Genomic DNA, 16,804 nt, shown 5'->3' on the forward strand with positions numbered 1-16,804 from the left:
GCTATTACAGGAACGAGATTGGCAATTGATGATCAACATTGATCATGTTTCAGTTGTCTGAATTAATTGCTTTCTTTTTCTCTAAAATTAATTTTGTTTTTCTCCTCTCTTTCTTTCATGGACCCTGAAAAAAAGCTTTCTTCTCCTTTGTTCCTCTGATACATAATAAAGAGATTACATATAATTTACTATAAATATGTAAAAATAAATAAATTATGTAAAAATGAAAATTGTATTTCATGAATAATTAATTAATTAATTAAATATTAAAAATATTGTAAGTTGATAAAGTTGTTTTTTGCACGAAGGTTTTCTTTATTTTTTTTTTCAGTTTTCTTAAAAACCAAGAAAAATTAAAAGGGGTAAAGGGAGATTGGCGGGAAATAAGAAGAGAAAAGAGAATGAAAACAAGAGGAAGAGCATATAGAATGAAGCAGACAAAGTCCATTGGTTTGGACAAAAGACTGAACAGTATGTACAGAAATGGAAAATAGGCGTGGCAATAACAAAAAAGGAACAAGGCTGAAAATCGGAAAAACCAAGAGCAAGAGAATACGGCACCACAATTCGTTAAAACGACGGGGAAAGAAGAAGATTCGGATCATAATGCAGCATCGTCTTCCTTCTCCGTTTCCCCCTTTCTCATTAGAAAATGAAAAAGAGATGCGAAGGGCACGTGCCAACTCACACGGGGGTCCAAAATAACTCTCACCCAGTCAGCCGATCCCCTAAAGCTCTTTCTAATTTATTTGTACTTATAAAGAACCAACCCATCCAACGGTCTCTCCCTCTTTTCTTTTTTTTTTTTTTTTGAACTTTCCAATCTGTCTATTTTGCGATATTCCGTTTTCCTGTAAAAGAGGAGGCCGGGGGCGGATGTGTGTGGTCAATCACCGTTCTTTCTCTTTCCCAAATCCAAATTATAAAAATTACGCGGTCTCTTACTCTTACCCTCTTCTTTTTTTTTTTTTTTTTCTTCTCATTTCCTGTTTCTCTGCGGAGTCTCTCAGAGACCAAAATTAACGACGGACGCCCTTCATTGAGAGAGAAAGAGACAAAACTTCGAAGCTAATTTCTAGGGCTTTTAATTTTTGCTTGGCTAGTTTCAGCCTTTTCCGTCGACGAGGATTGAGGGAGGGAAGAGGAGAACAAACAAAAAACAAAAAAAGAGAAAGAAAAGAAATAATAGAATGTCGGCATTGGACTCTGTCGATTGGCTTCTCTTCTATCTCAGCAGAGCTTTCTGTAGTCCTCTCGCTGTTTTTATTCAGATCCAGGTTTGTGTTTCATCTCTTTCAGATCGATTTTCCGCACAAAGTTGAGAATTAATCGTAAAGAGAGCCAAATAGATTTGTTTTTTCTTGGCTTTTTGGTGTTTTATTTAATTGAGTATATGAGCTGAATTGTTTTCTGGTTCAAGTTCTCCTTCTTTTTTCTTTTTATTCTGAGCTTTTTTAACCAATTTTTTGTCTTTTTTCAGCCATTAAATTGATGCTTGGTTGGTTTCTTAGCTTCATAGCTTATGTATAGTTAGCTTATTATTTTTGTTATTTCTCCTTAATATGTAACCTTAAAGATCTACTCTTTAAAGAATTTGTAATTTCCTTTTTACAGCGAAGGTGCAGGTTTTCCATTACCATTGGATCCAGATAGCTAACTGTAGAACAATTTTTTTTAATTTACAAAAAATAAAAAAAGATTGTAAATGAATTATTCACTGCTTATGACATAATGGAGATGAAATGTTTGAAATTTGGTCATAGAGGTGGCTGTTATTATGATAGTCTGCAATGTATCTTCAATTTCATTGTAATGATAACGAAGTTTGTAGATGAAAGTCCTTAATTTTACATTAGTCATGTAATTGGATGATACTTAAGCAATAAGAAGTTTTATCAAGCTCTGAGTTGAGTTCTGTTTGTTATAGGATTGTAACAAATGGAGTTGGAGGTTCCCTTTCCTAATTACAACTTCATTTCCATATAATGGGAACTTTATTTTGGTTTTACTGATATGTGTATGTTGTTGGAGGGAGGGCTGACATGTCAGTTAATGTAACAAGGGTTGTCTTATTGGATGGCAAACGAAGTCAGCTTCCAATCAATGGTTTATCCGAAAGAAAAGATATTGAAACATCTTTACCTTTATACATAAATTAGCAATTACATTTTTGAAGGAACTTCAATGGTTTGACTGATACATATTATCCGTTTTGCTAGCTGATTATCTTTTGCTTTTGACTAATGGTTTCCTTCTTTATTGTTTTGCAATTGTTTTGATTATCCTAAATCAGTTGCTTCTTTGTCTCTCTCTTTATCCAATTTAAAATTTAAAAAGGTTACCAGTTTGAATTTTTTATACATGATGTAGGGATGTGTAATCTGCTTGACTCTTGCTATTGGGTGGGCATTTGCTGCTTATGTCAGGTACGTGGTTTTAATGGCAAGAATTTAAAACGCAGGCTGCCATGACTATTCTCTGTTGTCACATGACCTAGAAATTTGCCCATTTCATTTATATATATCTACATTTATTGCCCTTTGCAGGAACAGGGAGATCAATCGAATGAAGGATATCATGAAAGGTGGCAATAGCTTTGCGTTTCTATGCCATGATATTAACAAACTTGAGCACTCTAATCAGGTCAATCTACCAAGAGTTACGGTTGTGATGCCTTTAAAAGGCTTTGGAGAACATAATCTACACAATTGGAAGAGTCAGGTGCATACTTAACTAGAGGTGTCTTCTAAGTGCATGCTCAAAAGCGTGCATTTAGCTTTTCCTCATTCACATTTTGTTCATCAGAAAATGGAAAATTGAACTAAATTTCCATTAATAAGTAGTAGACATGTACCCTTTCTTTTTTCTTTCATATTGCTCTTCCGGAATTGATTAATTTAAAAGGTTTAGTTTTTTGGAATATTTGCTTAATTATGGTTCATTGCTGGAGGCAGATCACATCTCTCTATGGTGGTCCTTTAGAGTTCCTTTTTGTGGTGGAAAGTACTGAAGACCCGGCTTACCATGCTATATCTCGGTTAATAACAGATTTCAAGGTATACCATGAATTTTCTTCATCATGCATTTTCTGATTACATTAAGAAAACGAATCTGACAAAAAGTCAAATAAGATTGTTTTTACTATGTAATCCTTCATTCCCACTTTATTTGAAAACCCCTGAAAGACTCAATGCTCTCTCTCTCTCTTTTATTTTTTTATTTGAATGTTTGAGGGCTTCATTTGAGCTTCTTCGCTGTGGCTTCACTTGCCTTCCTGATTCGATGCATGTTTCTCTGTGCAGGATGATGTTGATGCTAAAATCATTGTGGCTGGTTTATCAACAACCTGTAGTCAGAAAATACATAACCAGCTGGTATGTAACAACTAAACCCAAATGTTAAACAAATTTTGCAAATGACCTGGCCCTGTATATCAGTTACTTTTGTATTCATATTATTGTTTAGACTACATGTCTTGTCACTCACTTGTACTTAGTGAAGACTTACTATAAATCCTTAACTGAAGATGTCCTCTTTTGCTAATACGCAATCATTTAAGTTAGTCCTTGTATGTTGTTAAAATCACTCTGCTAGAAGTGTATTCTTTATAGTGCTTAATCATTTTTATTGTGGTATTTCTGTGAAGGTTGGGGTGGAGAAAATGCATAAAGATTCCAAGTATGTATTATTTTTGGATGATGATGTTAGGCTGCACCCAGGGTCAATTGGAGCCCTCACTGCTGAGATGGAAAAGAATCCAGACGTATGTTTGTGCAGATCCATATACCTTCAATCAAAATAATTAGATTTTTCTCAACCTTTACATGTGTGCCTCTTATGGTTATGGTGAATCAGATATAAACTATTGATTCTTTTTATAGTACTCATGTTATTGGCAATTATTTGCAGATATTTATTCAAACTGGATATCCTCTTGATTTACCATCTGGAAGTTTAGGGAGTTACTGCATCTATGAATACCATATGGTATGGTGCCCTCTATGATTTATGTTTTCTTCCCAAGATAGTGTATATACCTGACCATATCCGATATGTATATGGCTTACTGTTTAGTCTCCTACTGCACGATCTACCAGCATCCACTTGTAGATAAGTTGCATCCTTTTATAACACAAGTATCTCCTCCCCAAAAGATTAACTCAGACACACACATCAACATGCATGCACTTCTTATTGAAATATCAAAGCAGCAACAAGGTGGGGAATGTCAGCTCACATGTGTTAATTTATTCCATGGCCGGAAGTTCCAACAAGAATAGAGCACTATAGATGGTCTGTTTGGGGCATAAGGGGGATTTCCTCATCTCTAACTATTATTTGGTTTTGGCCAAGAGGTGAAGCAAATAGTTAGAATGAAAGATCCCCCCCCCCCCCCCCCCTTAACGTAGTTCATGAGTGGAAAAACTTTTGTGTTTTTTTTTTTGTGTAACTGTGCGCTAGTTGTTCATATTGAATGTGTTATTTTAATCTTTCTTTAGTAAGTTGATTGTTGTATCCTCTAGTCCATCTACTCATTGAACATTTTTATCTACAGCCTTGCTCAATGGGATTTGCTACTGGTGGCAAAACATTTTTTCTGTGGGGAGGGTGCATGATGGCAAGTAGCTCCTCCTATCCTTCTCAGTGTTTCATGCACAAAGTTGAAGGATTATTCTGATTCATCTAGATTGTTTTTTCAGATGCATGCTGATGATTTTAGATATGACCGATATGGTGTGGTCTCGGGACTTCGAGATGGTGGATACTCCGATGATATGACTCTAGCTGCTCTAGCTGGTAATACAGTCTCTAGTAAATCTTTGAGTAGACTAAGAAGAAATTCAATATTTCCGTTGATATTAAAATTACAGCTTTGTACACTTATAGACTTGCAACCTTTTAACTGCTCATATGTTGTCCTCTCAGGAGCCCACAAGAGGCTTATTACATCTCCTCCAGTTGCTGTTTTTCCTCATCCTCTTGCAAGTGATCTTAGTTTCTCAAGGTTCGTGACTTTTACACATTAGGCTTTTCTATTATACTTATATCCATGTTGACTTTGACTTCTTGTCCAGGTACTGGAATTATTTGAGGAAGCAAACATTTGTTTTGGAATCATACATTAGCAAGGTTAATTGGCTAATGAATAAAGCACTGTTTTCTTCCCATTGCTATCTGTCATGGGGATTTGTTGCGCCATACTTGATGGGTATGGTTCATGTTGCAGCAGCACTACAAATCTGTATCAAGGGTTATTCATACGAGGAAACAACTTGTACTACTGGTGGTGAGCACACTAATTTTCCTTTTTGGGTAGGTCGTAGTATTAATTAATTCAGATGAAACCAATGCCTGGGGTCCTGATCTGGACAACAATAGCAGTCTATTTGGTAGTTTTTGAGTAATAAGGCTTTGTCTTTTTTTGGCTGGGAGAGCACTGAGTTATACAGATAATTTACAAGTTCCCTTGGCCCTCATCATATTGGATTTTTAGTCATTTAGACATACCTGTGTATCAGGGTTCCATAATTGTTTGCCTTTCCTCCACTAGAAATGTTGGGAGTAGCCCTTGCCAAATAATAGAAAATTCATTTTTACTTGTGTTTTTAGGTTGTAATTCTGCTGGTAAAGTATTCAATCTAATAAAATGGAAGCTAGAGAAGTAGCATACCACAATTGTGAAGTTGGAATTAGCTCCAGCAACTAAACAAACTGCTTTTGCACAGGATTGTTACTAGTGAGCTGCCTAGCTGTTTGTACCTTTATGGAGCTACTTTCTATGTGGAACTTAACAAGGATTGAAGTTCAACTTTGCAACATGTTGTCTCCTGAGGCACCTAAGCTGTCACTTGGTACTTACAACTGGAGCATGGTAATCACCTCTATCTCTTTAATATGGGGGAGGCAATGGGTATTATAAGTTGTGGCATTCTGTTGTTCCCCCAAAACTTAAGTGCTTATCTCGAGTCTCTGCTTTTTTAAGTAACTGTATATGCACTCAGAGATTATACATTTATATTTAGGGTGAAGAACAAAAATTTTGGCCTTTCATCCAGATTCAATGCCTAAACTGGAATCGTGGGATAATCTCCTTAAGACTAGAATAGCAAATTACGGTAATCAAGCTTTCTGTTAAAGAATAAAATATAAGTTATATACTTAAATCAACTAAATGTTTTTGGTTGGAATTAAGAAGGCCTGATTTTGACTTGAAGCCTGGTCACTATTCAAGCTAGAGCTTGGATATAACAAATAATTTGGAGTATGTACTGATGGAAATGATATTATTTTGTGATTGAGCAGGTCTTTGCTGCAATGCTGGTTGATAACTTTTTATACCCCATCTCTGCCTTCCGTTCTCATTTCTGTCAATCTATCAATTGGTCTGGTATTCGATATCACTTGAAGAATGGGAAGATAAGCAAGGTATGTCAGTTGAGCATAACAGTTAAGCATTCATAATAAGCTTTATGTAGTTGGCCAATGCTTAGCAGTGTTCGCCTATTCTGCAGATTGAAAGGAATAAGGATATGGGTCCAAATTTCACGGACTTGGGAGGGAAGCATTTATATGGGAAGAAAGGAGCTCCTCCCAAAGCCTCATTCCTCAGTTCTTTGGCCAGAAGTTTGGCTCAGTGGCATCAACCCAAGAAATACGATGTTTAGAGATGACAGAATCTTGTGACCAGTTTTCCCTCCCCTTTTCGAGATCCGACAGGCACAAGGATTCTGAAGCAACGATCGGTGGTTGATTGTTGGTGGATTATTTGGTGATTCCTTATTTGATTGATTTTAGTGGTTTAGGAATTTTAGCCTCATTTTTTAGTCCCCATTCAAACAATTTATTCTTAAATTATCAACCCTGGTCGGGGCTGGTTTTGTAACTTGAATTGAATTCATCCTGTAATTTTGACAAGTCCTTATATACAGTTAATGTTCAAATGTGAGACAGTAGTGTTGTGATTTACCCTACTCTCCTATCCCGCTCTACTGAGTGAACATTCTGTTTATATTTATATATTTTTTCATGTCTCGTTTTCTTCTTTGTATCAAATTTCAAGCAAATTAATCTCTTTGCCATAGCAACGGTAGATCACAGATGCATGTGGCAGATTGGACCCCGACATTCACAGCATAATAAAATTATTTATAATAATTTCGAAAAATCAGAATTTTGGCTTTTCAGAATAAACTTGAAGAGCACATATACCCAAACGATACAAAACACTTTTATACGGCAACCCTCTTTCTATATGTTTTCCCATGTAACTCCTTGAAGGCAACAAGATTATCAGAGCAAGGAGAAGTCACAAACTATTCTGCTGATGGAGAAATAATAGTTTAAGTGCAAGAGATCAATAACTGCTAAGTTTTCTCCTAGTAAGGAACTTTTAGTGTGCACAGCACGTAACAATGTTAGACTTGTGAGGCAGAAATGCCAACAGAAGAATATTCAGAAGTGCTTCTTTTCTCCTCCCTAGTTTTACAACCCGATGGAGGAGTGCTTGTAATTTACTTCTGAAGATCTCCGATGTAAAAGTCATCAATCATGTCAAAGACGCTGGTAGCATGCTGTGGCCTGTCACAGACAATAAAAAGATGGAAATACCAAGTAAGCTTTGGATGTATAATAAAGAATCCTTATAATGCTATGCATGACAAACTTTGCAGTTGAGTACAATAGAGTAAACTGAATAAGAATATACTATTTATTATATACTTTGCAAGCTGAAAAGTACATAGATTTTATCCTCATTTACCAGTTTTATGCATCAAATCCTATCTAGACATACATAAAAGCCAAGCCCAGAACAAAGAAGAATTTAGCTAACTAATCCTAGAGGGGACAAAACTGAAAGAGGCAACATGAAACTTTTGAAATTTTTCTAAGTATTTCCAAATGAGGAACAAATGCATACCCATAAAACCCTTCAGTTGAATCATCTCCGGCATGGGCCAAGATGGCATCACCACCTGGGTGTTCCTCTACGTATGAGGTAACATCATAAACCTGCAGTTGTTAAATATAGTAAAACAAACAACAGAAGTGAGATATCTTAGTATTGTAGGCAGTTGCAAGTTCCAAGAATAGCATCAAGCCAAAGTCACCAATTACCTTGTCCTTAATGATGATCCAACAATCAGTCCTCTTATTATGTAGAGCTACCTCTGTTTTACTGTAGGATTTAGATGCCTAACAGAAAAGAAGAATATTCAAAAAGAGTTTGGAGTTACCTAGCGTACCTCCACATTAACAATGCAGCTAAGCATCTATGAAATACTGTCTAATCTATTACTGATATGTTAGATTAATAAATGTACAAACTATGAAAATATTTGAACTGTTAAAAACTGCAAAAATGTAAGTAATTTATTTCAAAGTTCCCATGATTTACCTTAGAATTGTTACCATTTGATTGAACCTGGTTGGTATGAGCTGCATTGAAACAAACTTTCATCAATCAAGGAAAATCTGCATAACTTTTTTGCAACATTAAAACAATGAAAACAAAGAGACAAACACAATAAACTGAAGATTACCTGATTTACCATGCCGGGGTATCAAAATAAAAGCTCCAAGTAAGACACCCAGAATCAATGCTATCACAGCTATTGCCATATCTCACAATTAAGCTTCTTTTTACTGATCAACCCAGATTTACCCCATCGGCAATTTTAAAGAAATAGAGAAAAATGAGATAATCCCAGATGCAAACTAACGTCAAAAACTTCAAGCAGACAGTTCATTAGTAATTGGATGCTTAAAAGCATGTGCCAAGAGAAAAAAGAGGGTTTTGGGTAACTGAGAAAAGAGAGAAATGAAAGAGTTTTTTCTAGAGCTAGAAATTTGAAATGCAAATGAAGAAGTGACTTAAAGAGAGTAAAAGCTAAAAGGTTTTCACCTGGAATACGGATTCGAATCTTGGCAGTCCGGCGATCGCGCTCATGTGACTGGGGACGGATTTGCCGATGCGAACCTCTCCTAGTGTAGAATCTTTTGACTTCGCTGTCCCTTGATGTGATATTATTCGTGGTTTTTTTTTTTTATTGCTTCCCTGTCAGGTCCACATGCTGGAAATGGGTCAACCGATAAAGCCTGAATAAGCCCATAATTAGAAGGCGTATGAAAATTGCATTTTCTTTTTACCAAATACTACAGCCTTTGAAAATAAAAAAAAATTGGGTTTAATTCTGGAATTTTTCTTTTTAATAGTTGGTCTAATATTTAATAAATTCCTAAGGTAAGATAAAGGAGATGTTTTACGTTGAGCCAAACTCGAAAAGGACCTGCCAAAAATCTTACTTTTTCTTTTCAAAATAATTAGAAATAACATACATCATAACACAAATACTACTAGTATTATAGTAACTTTTTTTTCTTGGTTTAATATTTAACTCTTGATTGAAATTAAGTTGGCTTGTAAAATTTTTCAGGAGGATGGATTGGGCAAGACTCCCCTGTTGATTGATTAGTACAGTTGACAAGGTTTAAGACAACTCCACTCTGGACAAAATGAACAGCATCAATGCATGGATAGCATGTGGTTTGTGTAACATTATAGTTAATAATATAGAGTTCCAAAATGCAAGGTATAAATTGCCTTCGAAGCATTACCAAAGAATAATTTAATTATGAAAGGGAATTTCGAATTTCAATCTCATGTTCTTCCAGTTAACTACTTAAAAAAAAAATTGCATGTCAAGCTCTCATTTGGCCTCCGCCGAAAGTAACAGTCGTAGCGCGTCTTATCCATCAGGAATAGAATAAAGTTACAAACAAAGAATCAATCACAGCAAAACTTCCTCTGTTACCCAATTCCCCTTTTCACCTTTCTTCGTGCCTGTCCCTTTATATCCGAACTAAATCCCTTCAAGAAAAAAGTTAACAGAAAAATGGGCTGTTTCAGGCCTAAGAGTTCCAAAACCTCCGCTCCCATGCAGCCTTCCTCAACTGAACCTGTTCTTGCATACCCGGAAAACAAGAATCTCCAACTGGAGGTTCTTTTGCAGATTGCAGGATGCACGGTTCATCTAATGGATGAAGGAGAAGCCTTGGAACTCGCCAAGGGTGTGTTCACACTTGTCCGGATATTGGACGAGGGTGTTCCTCTTGCTACCATCGTCAAAGTTGGGGAGGATCTCCAATGGCCTTTGACAAAAGACGAGCCAGTAGTCAAGCTTGATTCGTTCCACTACCTGTTTTCCTTGCCGATGAAAGATGGGAATCCCCTGAGTTATGGAGTGACCTTTTCTGGGCAGTATGGTAGCAGCTTGTTGGACTCGTTTTTGAAGGACCACTCGTGCTTTTCTGGTGCAGCTTCAACTGGGGATAAACATGTTGATTGGAAGGTGTATGCCCCCAGAATTGAAGATTACAACAATTTTTTGGCAAAGGCCATTGCTGGAGGAACCGGCCAGATTGTTAAGGGAATCTTCATATGCACCAATGCTTATACTTCCCAGGTTTGCTTTGGAACATCAAAATCAATCTAGCCTAGGCATATTTATAATGTCATCCTCATTCTAGATAGCTAAGTATATGTACATAGCATTTAATCATCCCAATTAAGTTATCTGAATTTGGAAAACAAAATACTAATTAAGTTTAGGCATGAATAATCCAGTATTAATCAGTGAACTTGCATTCTTACGCCATACTAACCAATAAGAAAACATTCATTGGCAAAACCGCTAAAAGCCTAAAATGAAAAAGATTTGCCTCGCTTTGAATTGCCTTGGTTAGTCAATCTAAAGAAAAGAAGGGAAAAAGCAGGTTCAGAAAGGAGGGGAAATCATTTTAACGCAAGCTCCTGCGGAGAATAAAGGGATCACAGCAAGTAATGGCTACAGAAACAGCGGGGCCACAAGGAAGAGTGGAGCCAACAAAAGCCTAAAACGGTATCCTAAGACAAGAAAATTTTCTTTTCAATTATCACGCGAACATGGCATATATTTCCATTAAGTCAAAAAGATGCACACATTATTGTTGCCTCTGGTACTGTCTATTGTGTAGTGTGAGAAAGCTGTCCAAAATGACTGAAAAGATGAGCAAAGCAATGCTTGACATGGTTGGTGTCGCTAGCGGAACAGTGATGGCACCCTTGGTTAACTCCAAACCTGGGAAAGCTCTCCTATCCATGGTTCCAGGAGAAGTTCTTTTAGCTTCCCTTGATGCTGTCAGTGAGTAATCGATAAAGCCAAATATTATAGCGCTTCATTTCTTTAAAATTGGGAGTATAGTACATAGCATTGGTACAAAATATGAATCTTAATATCCCATCCTTTCACTGGTTGGAAAACTGTAAGGTGACCGCATTATTTTCCATTCTGTGCATGGCAGACAAGGTTCTAGATGCAGCTGAAGTTGCTGAAAAGCAAGCCTTTTCTGCAACCTCCACTGCAGCAACCAGAGTGATGACTGAGAGGTAAGGAGACAAAAAATTGCAACACAAAATTTTCATTTCCCATTATTTGTAATTAATTTGTCTATTTTGATTCCTGTTTATATATGGTTTGAGCACCAGGTTCGGTGAAAGAGCGGGGGAGGCCACTGAAGATGTGCTGGCAACCGCAGGGCATTGTGCTAGCGCTGCTTGGAATATCTTCAAGATAAGGAAGGCAATCACTCCTTCATCGACTGCCACTTCTGGATTATTGAACAATGCGGCCAAGTATAAAAGCAGGAAACCTTGATTGAAGTGATTTTCCTGTTCCACAAAAACAAAAATGGTTTAAAAGGCTATATGTTTTTTATGTCAGCAATGCTACTGATGCATGGATTTCACATTGAAACTGAATCAAATCCTTTGAGTATTCTAAAGCATGTCAGACAGGATAACAAAGTACTCTGCCATGTAACTGTGTTTGGAATTGTCTATATATACGAATATTGAATCTGTCCGTATTTCCCCAAAAGTCTTTTTATTTTTTCACAAACAAAAGCAACTTTTTAACAGTATCATGTACCAAGCAAGATAATCAATTTAGTTAATTTGATTTATTTGAAGATAAATTAATTTAATTATGCTTATGCATATCCCATAAACAATTTGACTAAAATTTTCTCCATTGATTTCTCCTATTTCCTTTTTACCTTTTTTTTAAAAAAAAATTATGAAGGTCCTTTTTACCATTGAACCACAACATAGTCTATAAAAATCTTTGAAGTAGCAAAATGAATCATAATTTAAATTTATAATTTGTTTAATTTTATTTAAATTATTTTTGTATATAAAAGAAAGTATACTATTAGTAGAACACAAGATTTCAATCAAAATCCCCTATCAATCTAATTTATCCATTTTGGCAATTCTTTTGTTACTAATTATTAAATTAAATATACTTCTTTACTACTAGAACTAGAGGTCGAATAATAAGAACCGCTCTTTAATCGGCCCAGAGCGGTCCAAAAGTGTTGCGTTTTAGCTACCACTCTGGGCCTCTGGCTCAAGGATGCGCCGATCCTCCCAACTCAAACGACAGTCGTTTCATGATAGCAGTTTTCAGTTATTAGTTGCACTTACCAGGTCACCTGTCACTTTACCAGCATCGTCTCTCCAAAGTAGATGTGATAACCAAATCGTGCTGTGTCTGAAAAACCCAAACCCTAAAGGAGACAAAAAAAAAAAAAAAAAACCTCGGCAAATAAACGTCAAAAATGGAAAATGAAGCAAAGCTAAGCATATACAGAGCGACGAGGGCTATAAAACGCAAAGACAACACTCTCTACAACGCACTAAGATCAATTTACGAGGACTCAATCTTTGTCGGCGAAATCTCCCAGCTGTGGCCCCAAGTCCCCCTCGTCGCCAACCTCCGTTGCGGTCTCTGGTATTCTCCGAACTTTCAGTCCACTTGTTACTTTAAATCCACCGACGGTCACACCAATAATTGGTCTTTTAATACCTCCCGTCTCAATTTCCATATCGCCCTTCTCGCCGGTAAAAACAGAAATAAATAAGTTAAATTTTTTCTCTTTTTTTCTTTTGTTGATGTAATTTGAAATGAATGTTTTTTGGGTTTTTTTTTTGTTATTTATTGGTAGGACAGAAAGGAGGATGTATTATAGTTGATTCGACGCGGAGAGGGAAGCGGTTCCCTGATAGTATGTCGAAAACAATACCTATTTGGACGTGTGTTTTGAATCGCTCTGTTTTCAATTATTTGAACAAGTCGCGTAATGAATCTAATGATGATGGCTCGTTGCTGGAGCGGGTGAGTATTGGTAATATTCTCTGTTTAAAGTTTATCAATTTTGTTGAATTTTGCATCATTTTTAGTATTGTTTTCAATCTTGCTTGCGGTTGTCAAATTTCAGGTTTTGTGTTCGTTGAAATGTCTGAGTTTACATAATAACCCGAGTCATTTAATTCTTAATGGCCAAAATTCTTGTGAAGGAATTTCTTTTTTCCCCCTAAAAATGCTCTTTGCATCTATCAAGTTTCAAGTAAGTATCATTTTTAATATGACAAGAACTTGATCAAGGTTTAGGGCTGAGACTGCATGACTTGCATTTATGCTTTTTCTCTGGGTTGAGGTGTGATGCACAGAAAGCTACCTCATTGATTGAAAGTGACTGCATTTTGGTAGAAACATAGAAGCACTGTCTTGTTCCTGTTTTCTGACTTGCTTCTCTACAGGATTCAGATGCAGGGCAGAATTCTGTCGATTGGGATTGTTCATTGCACCTTCCCCTTTGGGTTTCTGGGACAGAGAAGGCAGCAATTGAGGATCGGTTAGAAGGATGGACTAAAGACCTAAATGCGAGTGGGGCTGATATTGCGGCTCTTGCCTCGTGCTTAAAAAAGCCCTTGCGTCCTTTATGGATTTCTCAGAAAACTGTCATCTGGATAAATGAAGTACCTGATCATGATTCTTGGGATTTCACGCCAATAATTCTTGTTTCTGCCTCTTCCTCGACTGGTGTAACTCAACATAGGACTACCTCAGAGTTTAGCTGGAATTATATACCAGGAGCTGGAGATGATGAAGAAAGCTGGGCTAGGGGATTGTCTCCTAATCTCTTTTGGAATCATGCCTATGATCTTATTAGCTCCGGGCCAGATTTGTGTAACCAGAAGGTTGCTGATATAGTTGAGAAGGACAGAGTATATCGTGCTCAAAGGGGGCAGAATACTCCACAGATCACTGCCAAGACCACAATATCTGGAACTTCACCTAATCTTCCTTGTTTAGACCCCCTGTTATGTTCAGATATTTCAAACCTTAACATTAGCTCTTCTGATGGAGAATGTGGAATATTTTGGCTAGGATCTACTAATGTTGCTCTGGGCTCATCTCAAGTTGGTATGATGAATTGGCAGTTCCTTGCATTGGTCATCCATTCTCACTACTTTCTTTTAGTTACAAAAATTTGTTGTTTTTCTTTTTTTTTTTTTTGGTTATACATGTAGATGATCCCCACAAGATTACTCCTTTGGTAAAGTTTATAAAAGAAACACACTGAGATTGACGTACACGCTAAAATCAAAAAGAGTAGGTGACATATTTCTGTCAACCTGTCTGATAAATTTGTTAAGCACTTGTTTTTAATCTTTTCCCAAGTATGAGATTTTGTTCATATTTCTCTTTATTCTATCTCATTGGTGAATGAGCTGATGGATGAAGCAGTTTAGTTGACAAATTTCCCTTAGAGATTCTAAGTGAGTTGATGCATGTTGTCTGGGAACTTGGTGTCTACAATGAAATTCCACACAATTGATCCCGTAGGACTGAATTTAATGTAACATTGATAAGGATGCTGAATTCTTTAGAAGAGTGGAGAAAATGGTTGTGTGTAATGATAGTGATGGTGGTGCCAAAAGTGGACAGTTTATGGTGGTTGCAGTGTATGTATTTGCTAGACTAGAATCAGATCTTTGTTTACTTGTTTATTTCTCTTTCTATCCTTGGTGTCAGTGACACCAATCAAGCAGTGAGCTCTTTGTGTGATTTTCTAGTGCCTAATACATTGTTTTACTTATGTGGTGCAGCTGAAAATGCATCTAATGTTGATTGCATATTGAATTGTGATCAAAGGTCAATTTCCGTCTGTCTTTCAGAGGCTGAAGCATATTTGCATCTTCCTATTGTGGTCTGTATGCAAGTGAAGGGGAAGCATGAGTTTGTTTATTATCATTTTTGTATTTTTCCTGCTTACTTTTGTTTCTTCTGTCCAGAATTCAAAATTGGATCGGTTTTCCTTGTTTAATAATCTTTCTTCCGCGGTTAGCTTTGCAAAGCTAAATGTTACAAAAGGGAGAACACTTCTTATATGTTGCTATGATGGTAAATGTCCCATTTTCCTAATCAAACTATCTTTTTCTTTTCAACCACCTTTGGTTGAGCTCTGTATCGTTGCAGTATGGAAAATAAAATGGATTGATTTGTTTGTATGATATTGGATAGCACTGAAATATCCTCTAACATGTTCTTATGCATCTGTTATCAGGGGAAGATATTAGTGTATGCGTTTGTCTGGCAATCTTGATATTGTTATTTGATGATGAAGGTATGCTATCTTACACTAACTTTACATGATTTCACTAACTTTACAATATTTACCTTTGTGTATTAGAATAAAAAGAAGCCAAGCTTCATTTAAAAGCTTTACAAACAACCAAATCAAAGCTATTATTTTGGGATTCACATGACTGCAGGGATGTTAAGGATATTTTATGCATCAGTCATGCATTTCTCTGCAAGACGTACCTCTTCCAAGGATGTTACTGTGTTATAGTTTTCGCAACTATCACACCCTTGTACGATAGCTTGGTTTTAGCATCATTCTTTTGTTTTCTGAATTTAAAGTTCTTGGGTGATTTCTCAACTTTTCACCTTTTTTCAGGGTCCTTTGATGGTGGCAAATCCTTCAGTGAGACATGTATCACGAAATGTGAGATGCGGCGACGACTTGTGTATATTTGTAGATTTGCAATAAAGGCCAGGCCATCCAGAGGAAACCTCAAACAAGTCTTCAGTTTTCTTAATACTGGAAGAGCCGCCTAATTCCTGGATGTTTGATCAGCTCTCTACAGATGTATACACTGAAATGATACTGACTGGCAGAATTATTACTCAATTGTAGTTTTCAGGAAAGCCAGAAGATCTTTGGTGAAAACTGAAAGTTTTGCATTGTTCTTTTCTAATGAATATTTTATGTACCAATAGAAATTAAATGAATGTTTTGGTAAAGTCAGAAAGGGAATAGTACAATGTACCGAAAAAAAAAAAAAAGGTGGACAATAACCTTTTACGAACATTGTTGTATCAGACTCTCGTATCAAGTCTATGTTTTCTGATAAGGTGTTTTTATTGACCACCAGCATTAAATGTGAGTTGTATCCCATGGAAATTGCCCTTTTTCCGGTCTCTTCTCCTTTCTTGTTTTGTTGGGTTTGATTGATTGTATGATATGGGCCACTTCGAGTCTCAAAGGCAAGTACAAGTATGATTATAGTAAATCAAGAATGCTATTAACTTATAATCAGAAAGTTAATACTACTAATAATAATCACAATAGAAGTAGCTTGTAACTTTAATTGTAACAACCCCTATATCAAATTCCTTAATAAGCAAGCTTGAATTCTTTGGGAATTGCTTAGCTTCTTTTGCATGGAGGTTTTACAGTTTCACAAATTATTTATTTATTTCTGATTCTCATTCAATTTTTTTATAAAGACCATTTTCATATAAAAGAAACACATTCTAACCCCCCCCCCCCCCCCCCCCCCCCCCCTTTTTTTTTTTGTCCAAGGTAGTACCAGGGGGTTTAGGTCCATGTGCTTAGTTCACTGGACTTGCAA

General features: G+C 36.4%; 4 protein-coding genes across 7 annotated transcripts; 3 read left to right on the top strand and 1 right to left on the bottom strand.

Annotated features, from left to right (window-relative positions):
- Positions 1 to 445: 445 nt before the first annotated feature.
- LOC18588514 (Nucleotide-diphospho-sugar transferases superfamily protein) lies at positions 446 to 6,966 on the top strand. Its single transcript, XM_007012971.3, has 14 exons — positions 446 to 1,277; positions 2,371 to 2,426; positions 2,547 to 2,721; positions 2,955 to 3,056; positions 3,303 to 3,374; positions 3,647 to 3,763; positions 3,910 to 3,987; positions 4,556 to 4,618; positions 4,701 to 4,797; positions 4,927 to 5,005; positions 5,076 to 5,287; positions 5,727 to 5,872; positions 6,304 to 6,426; positions 6,513 to 6,966. Exons 1-14 carry the CDS (start codon positions 1,191 to 1,193, stop codon positions 6,663 to 6,665), a joined length of 1,560 nt encoding a protein of 519 aa, XP_007013033.3. The 5' UTR covers positions 446 to 1,190; the 3' UTR covers positions 6,666 to 6,966.
- A 159-nt stretch (positions 6,967 to 7,125) lies between these two features.
- Positions 7,126 to 9,052, bottom strand: CB5LP (cytochrome B5-like protein). The gene is made up of 6 exons (XM_007012973.3): positions 8,903 to 9,052; positions 8,541 to 8,643; positions 8,396 to 8,436; positions 8,116 to 8,193; positions 7,919 to 8,010; positions 7,126 to 7,578 (listed from the first exon to the last, which is right to left on the bottom strand). Exons 2-6 carry the CDS (start codon positions 8,617 to 8,619, stop codon positions 7,512 to 7,514), a joined length of 357 nt encoding a protein of 118 aa, XP_007013035.3. The 5' UTR covers positions 8,620 to 8,643; positions 8,903 to 9,052; the 3' UTR covers positions 7,126 to 7,511.
- Positions 9,053 to 9,804: 752 nt separating this feature from the next.
- Positions 9,805 to 11,900, top strand: LOC18588516 (senescence/dehydration-associated protein At4g35985, chloroplastic-like). Its single transcript, XM_007012974.3, has 5 exons — positions 9,805 to 10,463; positions 10,774 to 10,898; positions 11,014 to 11,180; positions 11,341 to 11,425; positions 11,525 to 11,900. Exons 1-5 carry the CDS (start codon positions 9,894 to 9,896, stop codon positions 11,691 to 11,693), a joined length of 1,116 nt encoding a protein of 371 aa, XP_007013036.3. The 5' UTR covers positions 9,805 to 9,893; the 3' UTR covers positions 11,694 to 11,900.
- A 611-nt stretch (positions 11,901 to 12,511) lies between these two features.
- Positions 12,512 to 16,377, top strand: LOC18588517 (initiator tRNA phosphoribosyl transferase family protein). Of its 4 annotated transcripts, none has more exons than XM_007012976.3 (7): positions 12,512 to 12,940; positions 13,045 to 13,214; positions 13,640 to 14,306; positions 14,993 to 15,093; positions 15,179 to 15,287; positions 15,451 to 15,510; positions 15,847 to 16,377. In XM_007012976.3, the coding sequence occupies exons 1-7, from the start codon at positions 12,658 to 12,660 to the stop codon at positions 16,005 to 16,007; spliced, it is 1,551 nt and encodes a 516-aa protein (XP_007013038.3). In that variant the 5' UTR covers positions 12,512 to 12,657; the 3' UTR covers positions 16,008 to 16,377. The 4 variants fall into 4 exon arrangements, with proteins under 4 accessions (XP_007013038.3, XP_088665771.1, XP_088665769.1 ...); XM_088809645.1 differs by having other exon boundaries at positions 12,673 to 12,830; positions 13,050 to 13,214; XM_088809643.1 differs by having other exon boundaries at positions 12,695 to 12,830.
- The last annotated feature ends 427 nt before the right edge of the window (positions 16,378 to 16,804 follow it).

The sequence above is a fragment of the Theobroma cacao genome, chromosome 9 (assembly GCF_053813885.1).
Source record: "Theobroma cacao isolate CCN51 chromosome 9, ASM5381388v1, whole genome shotgun sequence".
Classification (NCBI taxonomy): Eukaryota; Viridiplantae; Streptophyta; class Magnoliopsida; order Malvales; family Malvaceae; genus Theobroma; species Theobroma cacao.